This window comes from Bos indicus, chromosome 18 (genome assembly GCF_029378745.1).
Source record: "Bos indicus isolate NIAB-ARS_2022 breed Sahiwal x Tharparkar chromosome 18, NIAB-ARS_B.indTharparkar_mat_pri_1.0, whole genome shotgun sequence".
NCBI lineage: Eukaryota > Metazoa > Chordata > Mammalia > Artiodactyla > Bovidae > Bos > Bos indicus.
In genome coordinates this window covers 55481957-55496686 of record NC_091777.1, presented here as the reverse complement: position 1 = coordinate 55496686, position 14730 = coordinate 55481957, and the positions used below count along the sequence as shown (strand labels likewise).

Genomic DNA, 14730 nt, shown 5'->3' with positions numbered 1-14730 from the left:
ATTTACTGGCATAGATAATGGTGTCGTTGTTGTTCCGTTGCTAAGTCACGTTGGACTCTTTGAGACCTCCTGGACTGCAGCACGCCAGGCTCCCCTGTCCTTCACCATCTCCCAGAGCTTGCTCAAACTCATGTCCACTGAGTCCGTGATGCCTTCCAACCACCTCTTCCTCTGTCACCCTCTTCTCCTTTGGCTTTCAATCTTTCTCAGCATCAGGGTCTTTTCCAGTGAGTTGGCTCGATGATTGTAATATCATGTTATTTTTCTAGTATTTGTCAACTTCTCCGTCCTAGCAACATTTTTTAATTCTAATATTATTTGTGAATTCTCCATTTTTTAGACCTAATTCTATATCAGAGATTCTCAAGAATTCCTGGAATTGAGGGTCTGGAAGTGACACATCTTGGCCTGAAATACAGAAGAGTTAAACATTCCTACCCCTTACCTTGACACTGAACTGTCAATCCTTATATCCTTTCACAGCCTCCATTATGTATAACTTCACAATATAATTGATTTTATTTTAAACCTGGTTGACCCCACTATAGTGTATAAAACATCCATCTCATAATGTTTCCAAGTGAAGTGATCTGGGGACTTTTCTTCATATTTCAAATTAGTATTGGGTTCATGGGGAACTCATTGCTTTTCATGCTTTGTGTGTGTATCTTCTTAGATAAAAATCACCTGAAAAAACCCATAGATTTGATCTGTATACATCTGACCTCGGTCAATGCTTTGACCATCTTGTTCAAGTTGATACCAGACATGTGTCATCCTTCGGAGTAAAACATTTTCTGGATGATGTTGGCTGTAAGGCCACTTTGTACATATATAGAGTTACCCGGGGTCTTTCCATCTGTGCCACTGCTCTCCTGAGTGGGTACCAAGCCATCACTATCAGTCCTATTCATTCGAGGTGGGCGTGGCTTAGATCTAAACTCTACGTGCGTTTACTCCTCTTTCCTTTTCTTCTGGATCACCAACATGCTCATCTATAGCTACATCATTGAAACTGTAGAAGCCAATCACAATGTCACGATTGTTGGTTTGGAGTATTCGACACTACACTGCCAAACGAGTCAGTTGAGACAGAATCATTCGGTTGCATTTGGAAGTGTCGTAATAATTCGAGATCTCCTCTTTGTGATCCTCATGCTGTGGTCCAGTCTCTACACCGTGAATCTCCTCTACAAACACCGCCAGAGGGCCCAGCACATTCACAGCCCCAGCCTCTCTCCCCAGTCATCTCCTGAAATCAAAGCCACTCATCTCCTGAAATCAAAGCCACCCACACTATTCTTTTGCTGGTAAGTTGCTTCGTTTTCTTCCATTGCTCAAACAACTTCATTGTCTTCTATGTGTTTCATAAACCTGAGAAAGATTCAAGACTGAAGAGAATTACTGGGATATTTTCATCCTGCTACCCAACCGTCTGCCCTTTTGTGCTGCTGAAAAACAGTAAGATTACTTCCAAATTGACTTCTTCCCTCTCCAAGCTGAGAATCATCTTTTCTTGAAAGATATCCAATAGATGGTCTCATATCCACAACTTCCTGTGACAACCAAAGAGTCTCTATAATTTACAGAAGGAAAAAAAATGCTGTGTGGCTCTTGAACTCTGAAATGCGGCTGAGTATGAATTCAGACAAGTTCTCCATTAAAAAATACATACAGACTGGAAGTCTTATAATGAAAAAGAGCACATCAATATGAAATTAATAATTTCCATACTGACTACTTGTTTACAATGCTGCTGCTAAGTCACTTCAGTCGTGTCCGACTTTGTGTGACTCCAGAGCCGGCAGCCCACCGCCCCCCCCACGTCCCTGGGATTCTCCAGGCAAGAACACTGGAGTGGGTTGCCATTTCCTTCTCCAATGCATGAAAGTGAAAACTGAAAGTGAAGTCGCTCAGTCGTGTCCGACTCTAGCGACCCCATGGACTGCAACCTACCAGGCTCCTCCGTCCATGGGATTTTCCAGGCAAGAGTACTGGAGTGGGGTGCCATCGCCTTCTCCGCTTGTTTACAATATTTTGAGTTAAAATGCATATTACAATGTGATTAAAACTAACTTTATCTGCTTAATTTTGCTCTATTGAAAATGTGGCTGCTACCTTGCTCAACCAACTCTGGGAATACAGTAAGTCGCCTACATACAAAACCTGCATGTTGTGAACTCTCAAAGATGTGGGTGTTGTGTGTAATCATGTCCAATCACATAAGTTAGTTCACATAGCTGGAGTACATTGTCTCTTGCACACATTCTCTGTAAGTGGTTGTGTTTTGCGTCCTTTACTGGACAGTACTACGTAGAGTTCTGTGGTACAGTACCTTTAATTCAAGCCAGATCTACAAGAGGCTGACTTCACTGAACTCCCTGGTGTGCCACGAGGAGCTTACTAATGAAACTGATGAAGACCTGATGGAATCAGAAGCCCGGAGAAAGGACAACGAGAGACAAGAGGAAGAAGAACTCACTGAAGAACCAAAGAGATTCACGATGCAGGAAAGGGGAAGGGGATTTTCTTCATTCCAGGAGGCACTGTTTGTGTTTTGAAGCACGGGACCTGAACGGAGAATGGTACAGGGAGGTTGCGTCAGCCGTTCAGAATGCAATCCAGTACTGCCGTGTCATCTATGAGGAGAAAAAAAAGAGAGAGAGCTGCGAACCAGACACCACCAGATCGTTTCTTCATGGGAGTAGATAAAATTGAATCCAGCAAGGAACCAGAATCTGTGCCATCAACGTCAGGAGTGGGTGAATTTGTGGCTTGCCCTCTGTCTCCTATTGCTGATGACCCTTCAGCTCTGCCATCCCCCACCATGTCTCTCTCCTCCGGTTAGTGATTCTTCTGTCCTGTTCACTCGGTGCCAGCCCCTGTATGCCAGCTGCTGTACTGCACTACTGTACTTTTTGAGGTTCTCTAAGATTAAAAATGTTTTCTGTATTTTTAGTGTCTGGTTTTTTATGTATTATTTGTGTGAAAAGTATTATAGATCTATTATGGCACAGTACTATACAGATAATTGCATCGTCGACTTAAAAAAAAATAGTCACCACCTAAAAGTTGACAGTTATGTTTTATTCGGTGGGAATTCTTAGGACTTCAAGCCTGGGAGGCAGCATCTCAAATGACACTGAGAGAACTGCTCTGAGGAGGCAAGGGGACGACCCAGGTCATACAGAGGTTTTGCAACAAAGGGCAGGTAGTCAGAACATCAAATGATTATTGTTATTTAAGGAAAACCAGATATTCCAAGTGAAGGAATTCAGCGCTTTTTTATGCATGGGAAGACACAAGATGACCACATGACCTCATTACCACACTGATGTTTTCGTGATAAGGAAAGCTGAAACAGCCAAAGGGCCACCTAAGAGGCTACACCTGGGAGCAGCTGTGATTTGGTCAAAGTTATTACCATGTAAATTTACACCACATAATACCAGTGTGTTGGGTTTCAATGTGGGCACTTTCTGCCCTGGAATGAGATTTATAAACTTTCCTCTTGGCTTTGAAAGGGAAAAAAAAAAAAAAGGCTCTGTTAAAGGTCCTCTGAAAAGTCCTTCTCAAGAATATTAAGTGGCTCACATGGGCATGTACAACAATTCTTCAAATGTCACAGCCACTGCCCAGCACCCCTCATGCCTTCAGGCCTTAGACTTGCACTGTACAGGATGGCAGCAAGTAGACACCGGTGGCTATTTAAATGGAAATTGACTTAAATTCAGTGAGCTTAAATAGTCACTCATGTTTTGGTGATCTCTGAGTAAGATCTGTACCTGAGTTAACAGAATCTTATGAGAATCAATTTCCTGGTTATTGGGAGTATGCTGGGCCTTCCCAGGTGGCTCAGTGGTAAAAACAAAAACAAAAACCCTGCCTGCCAGTGCAGGAGACACAGGTTCAATCTCTGGGTCGGGGAGATCCCCTGGAGAAGAAAATGGAAACCCACTCAGTATTCTTGCCTGGGAAACCCTATGGACAAAGGAGCCTGGCAGGCTACAGTCCAGGGGGTCGCAAAGAATCGGACAGGACTGAGCATGCACGCAGGTACATGGTGCCAGGAAGGCTAAGATGGTATCCATGGCAGGGAGCTGGGTGAAGGGTACATGGGAAAGCTCTGTGCTAATCTTTGCAACTTCTTGTGAGTCTAAAGGACTGCAAACTAAAAAGTTACACCCCTCCAAAAAAAATCATGTCCACAGGGGCACTAACCAGGTTTCAAACACTCAAAGGAACCACAGGGGCCTGGTGCTAAGATACTGGACCACCTAGATGCACAGTGTTTCTGCAGAGATGCTATTGGACGGCGCTGTCCGAAACCCGGCGTCCACTGGACTGGGTTCCCTCCCATTCCAGCTCTGGAGCCCTCGTTGGCCTCCTCGCGGCCCCACACCCCACCCTCACCCATCCGGGTGCACGCTCTGATGCTGCAGCAGGTTGCTGGGATGCGCGAAGCCCTTGCCACAGAGACCACACTTGTAGGGCGTGTCTCCCGTGTGCAGCCTCTCGTGGACTGCGCGGTAGTTCAGGTCCTTGAAGTGCCTGGGGCAGAAGCGACAGGCGTGGGGGCGCACGGGGCTGTGCACCCGGCGATGCTGCAGGAGCAGCGAGGGCCTGGAGAAGGCTTTGCCGCAGGCGTCGCAGGGGTAGGGCCGCTCGCCTGTGTGCGTGCGCCGGTGGATGGCAAGGTAGGACGATTGCTTGAAAGCCTTGCCGCACGTGGCGCACCGGTAGGGCCGCTCCCCCGAATGCACGCGGCGGTGAGAGGCCAGCGCGTTGGACTGCTTGAAGGCCTTGGCGCACAGCGGGCACACGAAGGGCCGATCGCCCGTGTGCACACGCTCGTGCACCCGCAGGCTGTGACTGTGGGTGAAGCGCTTGCCGCACACCCCGCACGCGTGCGGCTTGTCTACGCAGTGCTGCCGCCGGTGGAGAAGCAGGGCCGGCCCTGCCGCGAAGGCCTTGCCGCAGTCCGGGCAGGGGAAGGGCCTCGAGGGAGCGTGCAGCGGCTCGTGGCGATGCAGCTCGTAGGGGGTCTTGAAGCGCTTTGGGCAGGACTGGCAGGGGAAGGGACGCTCGCCCGTGTGGATGCGGCGGTGCTCCTAGGGACGGGGAGAGCATAGGGAGTGAGGACACGCATCTCTGCACGACACTCCTCTCCAGACAGATTCACCCCTAGTCCTCGTAGGTCTCTGGGAAAGAGACTAGGTTAAAGTATACATTTGTTGTGGTTTAGTTGCTGATTCACGCCCGACTCTTTGGCGACCCCATGGACTGTAGCCCGCACGCTCCTCTGTCCATGGGATTTCCCAGGCAAGCATACTGGAGCGGGTTGCCATTCCCTTCTCCAGGGGCTCTTTCTTCCCAACCCAACTGAACTCCCGCCTCCTGTTTGGCAGGTGAATTCTTTCCCACTGAGCCATCAGGGAAGCCCATGAAGGTACACATACCAATTGTTTAAGCATTTTTAAAAACTACAAATCAAACTATCAAATAAAATAGGTTCTTCCTTCTCCTTAACAAATAGACCTTCACCATGATCTAGAAGCCTAGGTTCGAATTCACAATTTTTGGAATCCTCAGAATTGCACACTAGAACTTGGTGGCCCAGGTCAGCTGGCAGGGGCTTCTCAGGCCTCAGGGGATATTGCACCCACAGATGGACAGCCCTGCCCAGATGCCCAAGCCTCCCTGCCTCCCTTCCAGGCTAGAGGGTTATTCCTGCTAGAGGGGGGCAAAGTGCACCTGGGGATGGTGGATCTGGAGAGAGCCCTGGAAGCAGCCTTAGGGCTCCTTGGGCAAAGAATTTCAGGGTCCCTGGACTCAATGGACGTAAGTTTGAGCAAACTCCGGAAGATAGTGAAGGACGGGGAAGCCTGGCGTGCTGCACTCCATGGAGTCGCAGAGTCAGACGCGACGAGCAGCTGAACAACATCTGGTTCAACACCCTGCCCCGCCCCTTTCTACAGGCCCCGCCCATCTCTGGACACCTCACCCATCCCCGTTCAGCCCTACCCCTTTTCTGCAGGCCCCGCCTCCTTTGGCCCCGCCCCGCGGACCGCACCTGTAGGTTGCTGGCTCGCTTGAAGCGCTTGCCGCAGGCGTCGCAGCCGTGCGGCCGCTCGTCGCTGTGCACCAGCCGGTGACTCTTGCAGTCCGAGTGGCGTTTGAAGGCGGCCGCGCACAGACCACAGCGGAAGGGCCGCGCGACCGTGTGCACCACCTCGTGGCTCAGCAGCTCCCACGCGCGCTTGAAGGCTTTCCCGCAGGCGGCGCAGCTGAATCGCCTGGGCCGTGCCAGCCCCTCCCAGCCCTCAGAGCCGGCGCCGAGCAAGCCTGGCCCCCTCTTCTCGGAGCGCTCCTCCACGGAACCGTCGGGCACCAGGCGCGCGGTCGAGTACGCCCCGTGCTCGTCGATGAGCTGCACCAGGGTCCCCGACTCCGCCTTGGCTCCTCCGGGCGCCTGGGAGAGGTGGAGAGAGGGCACAGTCCTAGGGTCATCCGCCCCCTCTCCCCCGATTCCACAGCTGCCTAGGCATGGCCGTGGCTTGAAACTGCAACTGTCTGATCTGCAAAATGGGCAGATAACGGGACCTCCCTCCTGGAGCGGCGGCGATGCGGATCAAATGGGTTATGATTGAAGTCCTGTCCCCTCACTCCACGCCTGGCCCTTCTGATACCTTCATCTGAGGAAAAGGCAGCTTCTTCCCTTCCAAGTGCTCGGGGCAAAAACCTGCCACCTCTTTCTCACACACCTTCATCTAATCCCTTATTAAGCCTGTTGGCGCCAACTTGAAAATACATCCAGAATCGGACCACATCTCATCACCTCCACAGACAGCACCCTCTTATGAGCCCAATCACCTCTTGCCCGTGCAGCGTGCTCAGTCGTGTCCGACTCTTTGTGACCCTATGGACCGTAGCCCGCCAGGCTTCTCTGTCCATGGGATTCTCCTGTCAAGAATACTGGAGTGGGTTGCCGTGCCCTCCTCCAAGGGATCTTCCCGACCCAGGGATCGAACTCGCGTCTCTTATGTCTTCTGCACTCGCAGGCGGGCTCTTTACCGCTGGTGCCACCTGGGAAGCCCCATCTCTTGCCCGGGTTACTGCAATTGTCTGCTCTCTCGATTCCCTGCCTCAAACCCCAGTCCCCAGGTCTGTTCCCCACGCGGCCGCCAGAGGGCGCCTGTTAACACCTACGTGAGCTCACGTCGGTTCGCTCAGTGCCCTGAAGAGTCCTCACCAAGACCCAGGAGGCCCTGCACGACCCGCCTGCGTTCCCCCTTGGACCTCCTCTCTCGCTGTCTCCCCTAGGCCCACCAGGCTCTGGCCACACCCAAAGCCTCCTCAAGGGAGTTGGTGCCTGGGACCCTTTTCCCCTCCCTCACCTTGATCGGGTCTTTGGTCTAACGTCACTTCTCCCCGAGACCTTTCCTTCTCATCAAGCCAGGAGGTGATAGACCTGGGGATCAAACTCATAGCTGCTTGAACCTCTATGCAGACTGAGACCCAGCCCCTGGGGTGGGGGGTGGGGTCTCACCTCTTCTTCTGGGTCCTCAGCATCCTCAGGGTGTGTCCTCAGGTGAGATGGATCAAACCCCAGACAGTCTGGGGGTTCTCCGGGATCCACTTCTCCATCTCCCGGCTTCATGAGGTGGAGTCTGTCCCTGATGAGCTCTTGGGCTCTGGATGCTGAAGGGAGGGTGAGGCAGGGCTGCTACAGGTCAACTCCTAGTGGTGAGGAGGCAAAGGGGGCTGAGGAAGAAAGAAGGGAGGTGACAGGGAGGGTTTTCTCCACGCTCCTGGTGTTGAAAAGGAGAACTCCTTAGAGTTCTCATCTGCCCTGGGGGTGGCGGGGGTGGCAAGGAAGGCCTTTTCTCTCCAACACCCTCCTCGGAACAATGGCAGACATTCCCATGGCCTCCGCCACCAACTACACACTGTACTCTCCCTCGCCACAGCCCTGAAACCGGTGTCCTCGCCCAGCCTGGCTCCAGGGCCTCCCTGCCTCCGGTCTCTCCTCTCCAGTCCATTTCGCACACGGCCCCAGGCAGGTCTTTCTACACCCAGAGCTGATCTTGCCTGTCTCCGGCTCACAACCCGCCCATGGCTCCGCAGTACCGTGGGACGGCGTCAGGCCCCTCAGCCTGGCCGTCCGGGCCCCTCTGATATGTCCCCCTCATCCTCTCCAGCATCACTCTCGATATGTTTGCCCGCGGACCTTACATTCCATAACTGGTAGACCCTCCTTCTGCAAGTAGGTCCCTGACTCTTCCGTCAATGGGGCGTTTGCACCTGTTGTTCACCCACATCTCAGAGCCTCTGTTCTCTGTCAGAATTCAACTCCTGCCTCAAAGCACAATTCAAACCTGTTACCTGCACATCCATTCACCCTGACCCTCCCCATTCATACACGCAGAGGTCACTCCCAAACATTGCCCAAATTTCTCCAAACAATGGTCTCTCCCAACCATTCATCCCCCTCATTCGGACACACAATGAACTCGCCCACCCCAACTCCCACCTTCGCACCCAATAAACTCGCCCACCCAGAGGCCCCGCCTGCTTTTTTTGACAAAGGTCTTCCAGGCCCCGCCCCCTTGACACAGTCTCCTGAAGGCCTCCCCGCTCCTCCTCCGTTTGGACCCCCTTTCCCCCCTCCCCCCATTTTTTCTTGACCTGGGAGACAAGGGTCTCGTCTGCTGAATGGTCCCTACTACCCCACCCCTCTGCTGGAAACTTGGTATATCCTGGAGTGGTGGAAGAGAACGAGAATCGGGCGAGACCATTACCCGAGCGGGGAGGGGTGCGAAGTATAAAGGGAGTCCCTTCAACTAGGACTGAGCGGACCTCGGGCTCCCCCAGTGCCTTTCAGATTCGACCCGTATCTTCCCAAACTTCGTCGGCTCACCTTTCGGTTCAGGTATATTGCGGATTCACAGGAGTCTGCATCCACAATAGGAATGGAGGCAGCGGCCCATCCCCCACCCGAATGCGCATGCGCAGTGCATTTCTGGTACAGTGGCTGGTTTTTATCTGGAGATTAACAAGGGGTTTTTCTCTCCCTCAGTAACTTCACTGCTGCTAAGTCACTTCAGTCGTGTCCGACTCTGTGCGACCCCATAGACGACAGCCCACCCGGCTCTGCCGTCCCTGGGATTCTTCAGGCAAGAACACTGGAGTGGGTTGCCATTTCCTTCTCCATTGCGTGAAAGTGAAGTAGCTCAGTCGCGTCCGACTCGTAGCGACCCCATGGACTGCAGCCTACCAGGCTCCTCCATCCATGGGATTTTCTAGGCAAGAGTACTGGAGTGGCTTGCCATTGCCTTCTCCGAGTAACTTCACTAATCTCCACTTAACATCAAACCACTGCTTCAGTCTCTCAAAAAGAAACGGGGAGGGCAGATATATAGTAATAACCAATTACAGATGTGCTTAACATCCGCTAAATAAAAGCACAGCATTCTCATTTTTCAAAACAGCCTTGGGGCATTACTATTAGCCCCATTTTCCACATGAAGAAACTGAGGCTCAGATAGGAGCCTCAACAAATGCGTGACAGCCGTTTTGGTGGCCTGCTGTGTATGACTCCGTTCAGACATTCTTTGCTAAAATGAGAGCCATTGAAAGTGCAGGGGTGGAGGTTGAGCAGGGAACTACCCTCCTCTCTGCTGTGTGTCCTTAGGAAAGTCACTGAACCTCTATGATTTAATTTCCCCAGCTGGAAAGCCATCATGATAGCCACCTCCTTGAGTGTTTGGGGTGATCTTGTAGGTAAACCACCTGGCACAATGAGGGCTGATTAAATATCGGCATGGGGGCAGGCACAGGATTTTGATGAGGGAAGAAGGCCAACTGTGAAGAGAGGTCTGTACTACCTACACAGAGAAGAGTTACTGCTACCCTTTCTTTACTACAAAGAACACAGGCCCACAGTCTCAAATGGCCTTCTTCAGCAGACTGGGTTTCAAACCATATTTTTGGAACCCTAGGGTTCTTCCCAGGTTCATGAGACCAAGCTTGGGGGTGGAGCAAGGGGGCAGGACCCTGTGTATACCAACTCCTGCTTTTAACTTCAGTGATAATTTTGATGATGACAGGCAGTCTTCCAAACATATTGCATGTATTGTTCCTTAGTTATTCTTCAAACTTATCAGATGGATACTACTATTATTTCCATTTACAGATGAGGAGACTGAGGCACTGGGCATTTAATAATCCTGCAAATAGCAATGAGTTCCAGGGAACATCCCAAGTCCTCCTCTACCACCCCCATATTTGTGTGTCTTTTTGTTTGTTTGCTTTGTTCATACATTTTCTTTTAAAAGTTTTTTATTTTTACTTTTCAGTTGGAGCACACATTCATTTTCTAATGTAACACTCATGTCCCAATTCCTTAACACTTGAATTCCTGGTATCAGTTCCTCTTCTATGTCCCCCAACTCTACTATGACTCTAACACTCCTAATCATCCCTGTAATACCACAGCTCTCAAATTCTGAATCACCTCCATTCGTTTAATCAACAAAATTTATGGAGTGTCCCCTTTGTGCCAGGCACTCTTCTGGGCACTGGAATTTTTCATGGTAAATAGCACAAGACCTCCCCCTAGTGGGGAAGATGAGCAATTAAAAGATAAATGCTGCTGCTGCTGCTGCTAAGTCGCTTCAGTCGTGTCCGACTCGGTGCGACCCCAGAGACGGCAACAATATACTTTTTTAGATTCTGATAAAGCTTCTGTAAGAAATAATACAGGGAGATAGGATAGTTGCTGGTGGTAGGAAGAGGGTGGTGGGCTACTTTAAATAGGGCTGTCCAGGACATCCTCTCCTGGGAGGCCTGAAAGGCAAAGAGTTGGATGAGCAATACAGGAAAGGGACTGGAAGGGGCAAACAATGAATTAAGCTGGTTCTGTTTTTGCAAAGGGATGGAGCCCGCTGTAGGTGAGGCAGGATGGCAAGTGATAAGAGATATGTCCGGACAGTTAGGAGTCAGGAAACTCCAGTTCCCTTTAACATCCCAGTTCACCCTGTATATCAGCGCCGGCCAACAGAACTTTCTTTGATAATGGAAATGTTCTACATCATCAGTGTCCAAAACAGTATTTGCAATGGAGTGAGTGTGGCTGAAGAACTGAATTTTTAATTATATTTCACTGTAAGTTAGCCACATGCGGGTACCTGCTACAATATTGGACAACCTAGCTGTACAGTGTGAGCCGCTCAGTCATGTCGAACTCTTGTGATCCCATGGACTGTCGCCTGCCAGGTTCCTCTGTCCATGGAATTCTCCAGGCAAGAATACTGGAGTGGGTAGCCATTCTCTTCTCCAGGGGATCTTCCCGACCCGAGAAGGGGATCCAACCCGGGTCTCCTGCACTGCAGGCAGATTCTTCACCGTTTGAGCCACCAGTGAAGCCCATACAACTTCTGATTACACCTCAACATCAAACTCTTCCTGTCATCAAACTCTTCCTGTAACTCCCCCCCCCCCCCAATCCCAAACATTCCAATGCTCCCTACAAGCCTCCACTCGTCTCTATAAGAATCCTGTAACAACCGCACAAACAACCCTATTCTCGTTCCGATCTTTTTACATAAGAATTCGTTAAAAGAGTCCCACTCCCCTAGTATCTCATAACGCCCCCAATTTCACACCCGATTCCCCATCACACCTCCGTTCCTCCGAGCATCTCAGTTAGTTCCTCGGGCTGTTATTCTATTTTCTCCCATGACAACCCTTAAATCCCTTCATCTCACCCCCATCTTCGTCTGCCCCAGGGTTGCCATGGCAACGCCAGTCTCTGATCTCTCTCTCTACCCGCAGTCCCCCGTAGCAACCCTCCGCGCACCTAGCCAGGCTCATTACTATGGAAACCGGAGCAGTCTCCTCCACCCACCTCACGGTGAGATGTTCTGAGACCCAGACCCTTTAGACCCGAGAGAGCCAGAAGAAACTAGGGGGCCCCACAATGCTCAGCGAGCAAAGGGTTCCCCCCCCCCCCCCCGCCCCCAACCTCACCCATTCTTCTGCTTCCATCCGACCCTGCGCCCTGAACCGCTCTAGTAAAACTCCGGGCAGCAGATTCTACTGCGCAGGCGCCCACGCTTAGCGGTCGGAGCTGGAGGCGCTCAGCTTGCCGGGAGTTGTAGTTTTCTGGCTGCTACAGCGGAGACACCGGTGGCCAATGGGTGAGCCGGATAAAAACAGTTACTGAAGCTGAGAATCTTCTGGCAGTCTCCAATGTCACCATAGCAACAATGAGGCATGATGAAGCACTAGCCCTGCAAGCCAGGCTGCCATTTTTATTCTTTCATCTTTCTTGTTCAGTGCTCACTTTGCGCTGGACACTGTTCTAAGCACTGGAGATACAGTGGGAAACAAAAGAGAGCTTATACTTTGACGGGGAAAGATGGACTATTAATAACAAGGAGGAACACATTGTTAGAGCAAATCGATAGAGCAAACGGTATATTAATAGGTAATTGAAATGCTTTGGGAGAAGAGGGAATGCAGATTATGTGAGAACATCCGTACACACCCTAATTCATCTATTTCACAAAGCCCTGTGAGAGAGGTACCGCTGTCCCCAATCAGTAACAAACAGAGATTAAGCTACAGAAACAGAGATTAAGCAACAGAAGGGCACATGGCAAGGAGTGGAGCAGGGATGTTAACCAAGACCAGTGCTGACCTGGTAGAGATGTATGGCACAATTTCAGGCAGTGATAGCGCCTGTGAAAAATAGAGCAGAGAAAGGGGGTGGAATGGCTCTTTAAATGGACAGTTTAGGGATGGCTTTTAGAAGAAGGTGACATTTGAGCAGAGGCCTGAAGGGATTGTGCTGGGCATGTAGAGCGTGTAGAGGTCCAAGGGTCACTGAACTTTAGAGTTTTCTCTTGCCTTCCCCAAGGGAAAACTGTTACACACCCTGTTCCCTCTACAGAGAATGCACTTCCCCATTTTTACCCTGTCAAATGCATCCTTCAAGATCTAGTTCTCTGAAGAAACTTTTGCTCTGTCCCGTTTTGCTGACCATAAACCTCTTCTTCCTCTGCACTCACATCCAATCCATTTGTCACAAGAAAGCTGCCAGGGGTAATTTTATTTCTGTACATCCAGTCGAGCCATGGGTGTGTGTGTGTCATTCACTCAATCGTGTCAGATTCTTTTCGACCCCATGGACTGTAGCCCGCCAGGCTCCTCTGTCCATGGAATTCTCCAGGCAAGAATACTGGAGTGGATTGCCATTTCCTTCTCCAAGGGGATCTTCCCAACCCAGGGATCGAACCTGGATCTTCTGCATTGCAAGCAGATTCTTTACTGTCTGAACCACCAGGGGCGCCCCATCAAGCCATGCCCTTGTGTGAAAAAAATTTTTTTGTGAGATTTTACCCCATCTCTTTTTAAAAAATTAATTTATTTTGCTGCATCGAGGGGCACCGACTCTTTAGTTGTGCTGTCTGGGCTTTAGTGGTTGTGGCGTGTGGGCTTAGCTTCTCCTCAGCATGTGGGATCTTAGTTCCCCCAAACAGGGATGGAACCCACATCCCTGCATTGCAAAGCAGATTCTTAATAACTGGACCACCAGGGAGCACCCCCCCATCCCACATGAAAAACTGAATGGCTTCCCACTGCTCCCAGAATGAAGACTCATCTCCTGTTCCTCCTGTATGTTTAAGGTCCTGATGTCACTATCCACATCTCTGCCTTTCTCATACCCTGACCCTCTTCTACTAGCCCTTCTTCAATTTACAGTACAGCTGAGCTCTTTCCCTCCTAGGACTCTCCCTAACCCACGTCCAAGAATCTAAGTATAAAACAGTTAAGTGGGGAGGTTTGGGACATTGATGTGCACTGGACTGCGGTGGGGTTTGTCTGCTCAGAATTCTTACTGCCTCCTTTCTTGAACAACCCTCCCTCTTTGGAACTTCCCTGGTGGTCCAGTGGCTAAGACTCCATGCTCCCAATGCAGGGGACCTGGGTCCAATCCCTGGTCAGGGAACTAGATCCCACATGCTGCAATGAAGACCCAGTGGAGCCAAATAAATAATAAATATAAAAATCCCCCAAACTCCTCAATCTTTGTGATCCTGTACATTCTGTCTGCCCCGTCGTCCTATTATAGGAATAGGCAGGTGTCCAGGCTGACTGATCAGAACAGTGATTCTCCGAGCATGGTCTTTAAACCAGGTGCGTCAGCATCATTAGACATGTAAATTCTCAGGCCCTTCCTCAGACCTACTCAATCAGAAATTCAGGGCGATGTCTATGTCTTAACAAGGTCTCTGGGTAATCAATTTCCTGAGGCTTGCTCAAGTTTTTGAGTAACACATAAACAAGAGGCAATGAAAGACAAAAACAATCAATGCTTATCATTAAATAGCTTTGAAGTGTCATGGTTGTTACACAGTATTAATGCAACCATAGATAACTGATACTGATACTCTTGGTACATCTGAACAGTTTCTTCTTTGAGACTTGATACAGGGATGCTGATGGAAAGGGGACCAAAATCTGAGGATATGAGATTAGGGCTCCAAGTCACTATCTTTCTCAGCCAAAGGAGATTGCCTTCTTTTGAAAGAACCCACACACAAAAGGCAGAAGCACAGAGGAGAAACCTGACATTATCTGAGCTCCTGGATTCAGCTGCACTTGAAGCCTCTGATTTCCCAGTGATGTGACTGGCTGGACCCCCTTTTATATCAAGCTCCTTTG

At 50.3% G+C, this 14730-nt stretch overlaps 1 protein-coding gene, 1 long non-coding RNA gene and 1 pseudogene across 8 annotated transcripts; 2 read left to right on the top strand and 1 right to left on the bottom strand.

Annotated features, from left to right (window-relative positions):
* Positions 1-570: 570 nt before the first annotated feature.
* On the top strand, positions 571-1520 carry LOC109572181 (vomeronasal type-1 receptor 2-like; annotated as a pseudogene).
* A 1546-nt stretch (positions 1521-3066) lies between these two features.
* On the bottom strand, positions 3067-12107 carry LOC109573061 (zinc finger protein 34-like). Of its 7 annotated transcripts, none has more exons than XM_070771383.1 (5): positions 8921-9088; positions 8236-8359; positions 7550-7764; positions 6074-6472; positions 3067-5111 (listed from the first exon to the last, which is right to left on the bottom strand). In XM_070771383.1, the coding sequence occupies exons 3-5, from the start codon at positions 7658-7660 to the stop codon at positions 4410-4412; spliced, it is 1212 nt and encodes a 403-aa protein (XP_070627484.1). In that variant the 5' UTR covers positions 7661-7764; positions 8236-8359; positions 8921-9088; the 3' UTR covers positions 3067-4409. The 7 variants fall into 7 exon arrangements, with proteins under 7 accessions (XP_070627484.1, XP_070627485.1, XP_019835840.2 ...); XM_070771384.1 differs by having other exon boundaries at positions 8236-8355; XM_019980281.2 differs by lacking the exons at positions 8236-8359; positions 8921-9088 and adding an exon at positions 12031-12107.
* LOC139177160 (uncharacterized) lies at positions 8624-9490 on the top strand. Its single transcript, XR_011561641.1, has 2 exons — positions 8624-8752; positions 9080-9490. It is a non-coding gene; the product is annotated as an uncharacterized lncRNA (long non-coding RNA).
* Positions 12108-14730: the final 2623 nt, after the last annotated feature.

Bases quoted from the DNA above. Each gene is read 5' to 3' on its own strand.
- LOC109573061 (XM_019980281.2), bottom strand. From the start codon at position 7,660: ATGAAGCCGGGAGATGGAGAAGTGGATCCCGGAGAACCCCCAGACTGT. The intron at 6,473-7,549 runs GTGAGACCCCAC...CACCTCTCCCAG, and splicing joins CTGAGGACCCAGAAGAAGAG to GCGCCCGGAGGAGCCAAGGC. The intron at 5,112-6,073 runs GTGCGGTCCGCG...CCCCGTCCCTAG, and splicing joins AGCGAGCCAGCAACCTACAG to GAGCACCGCCGCATCCACAC.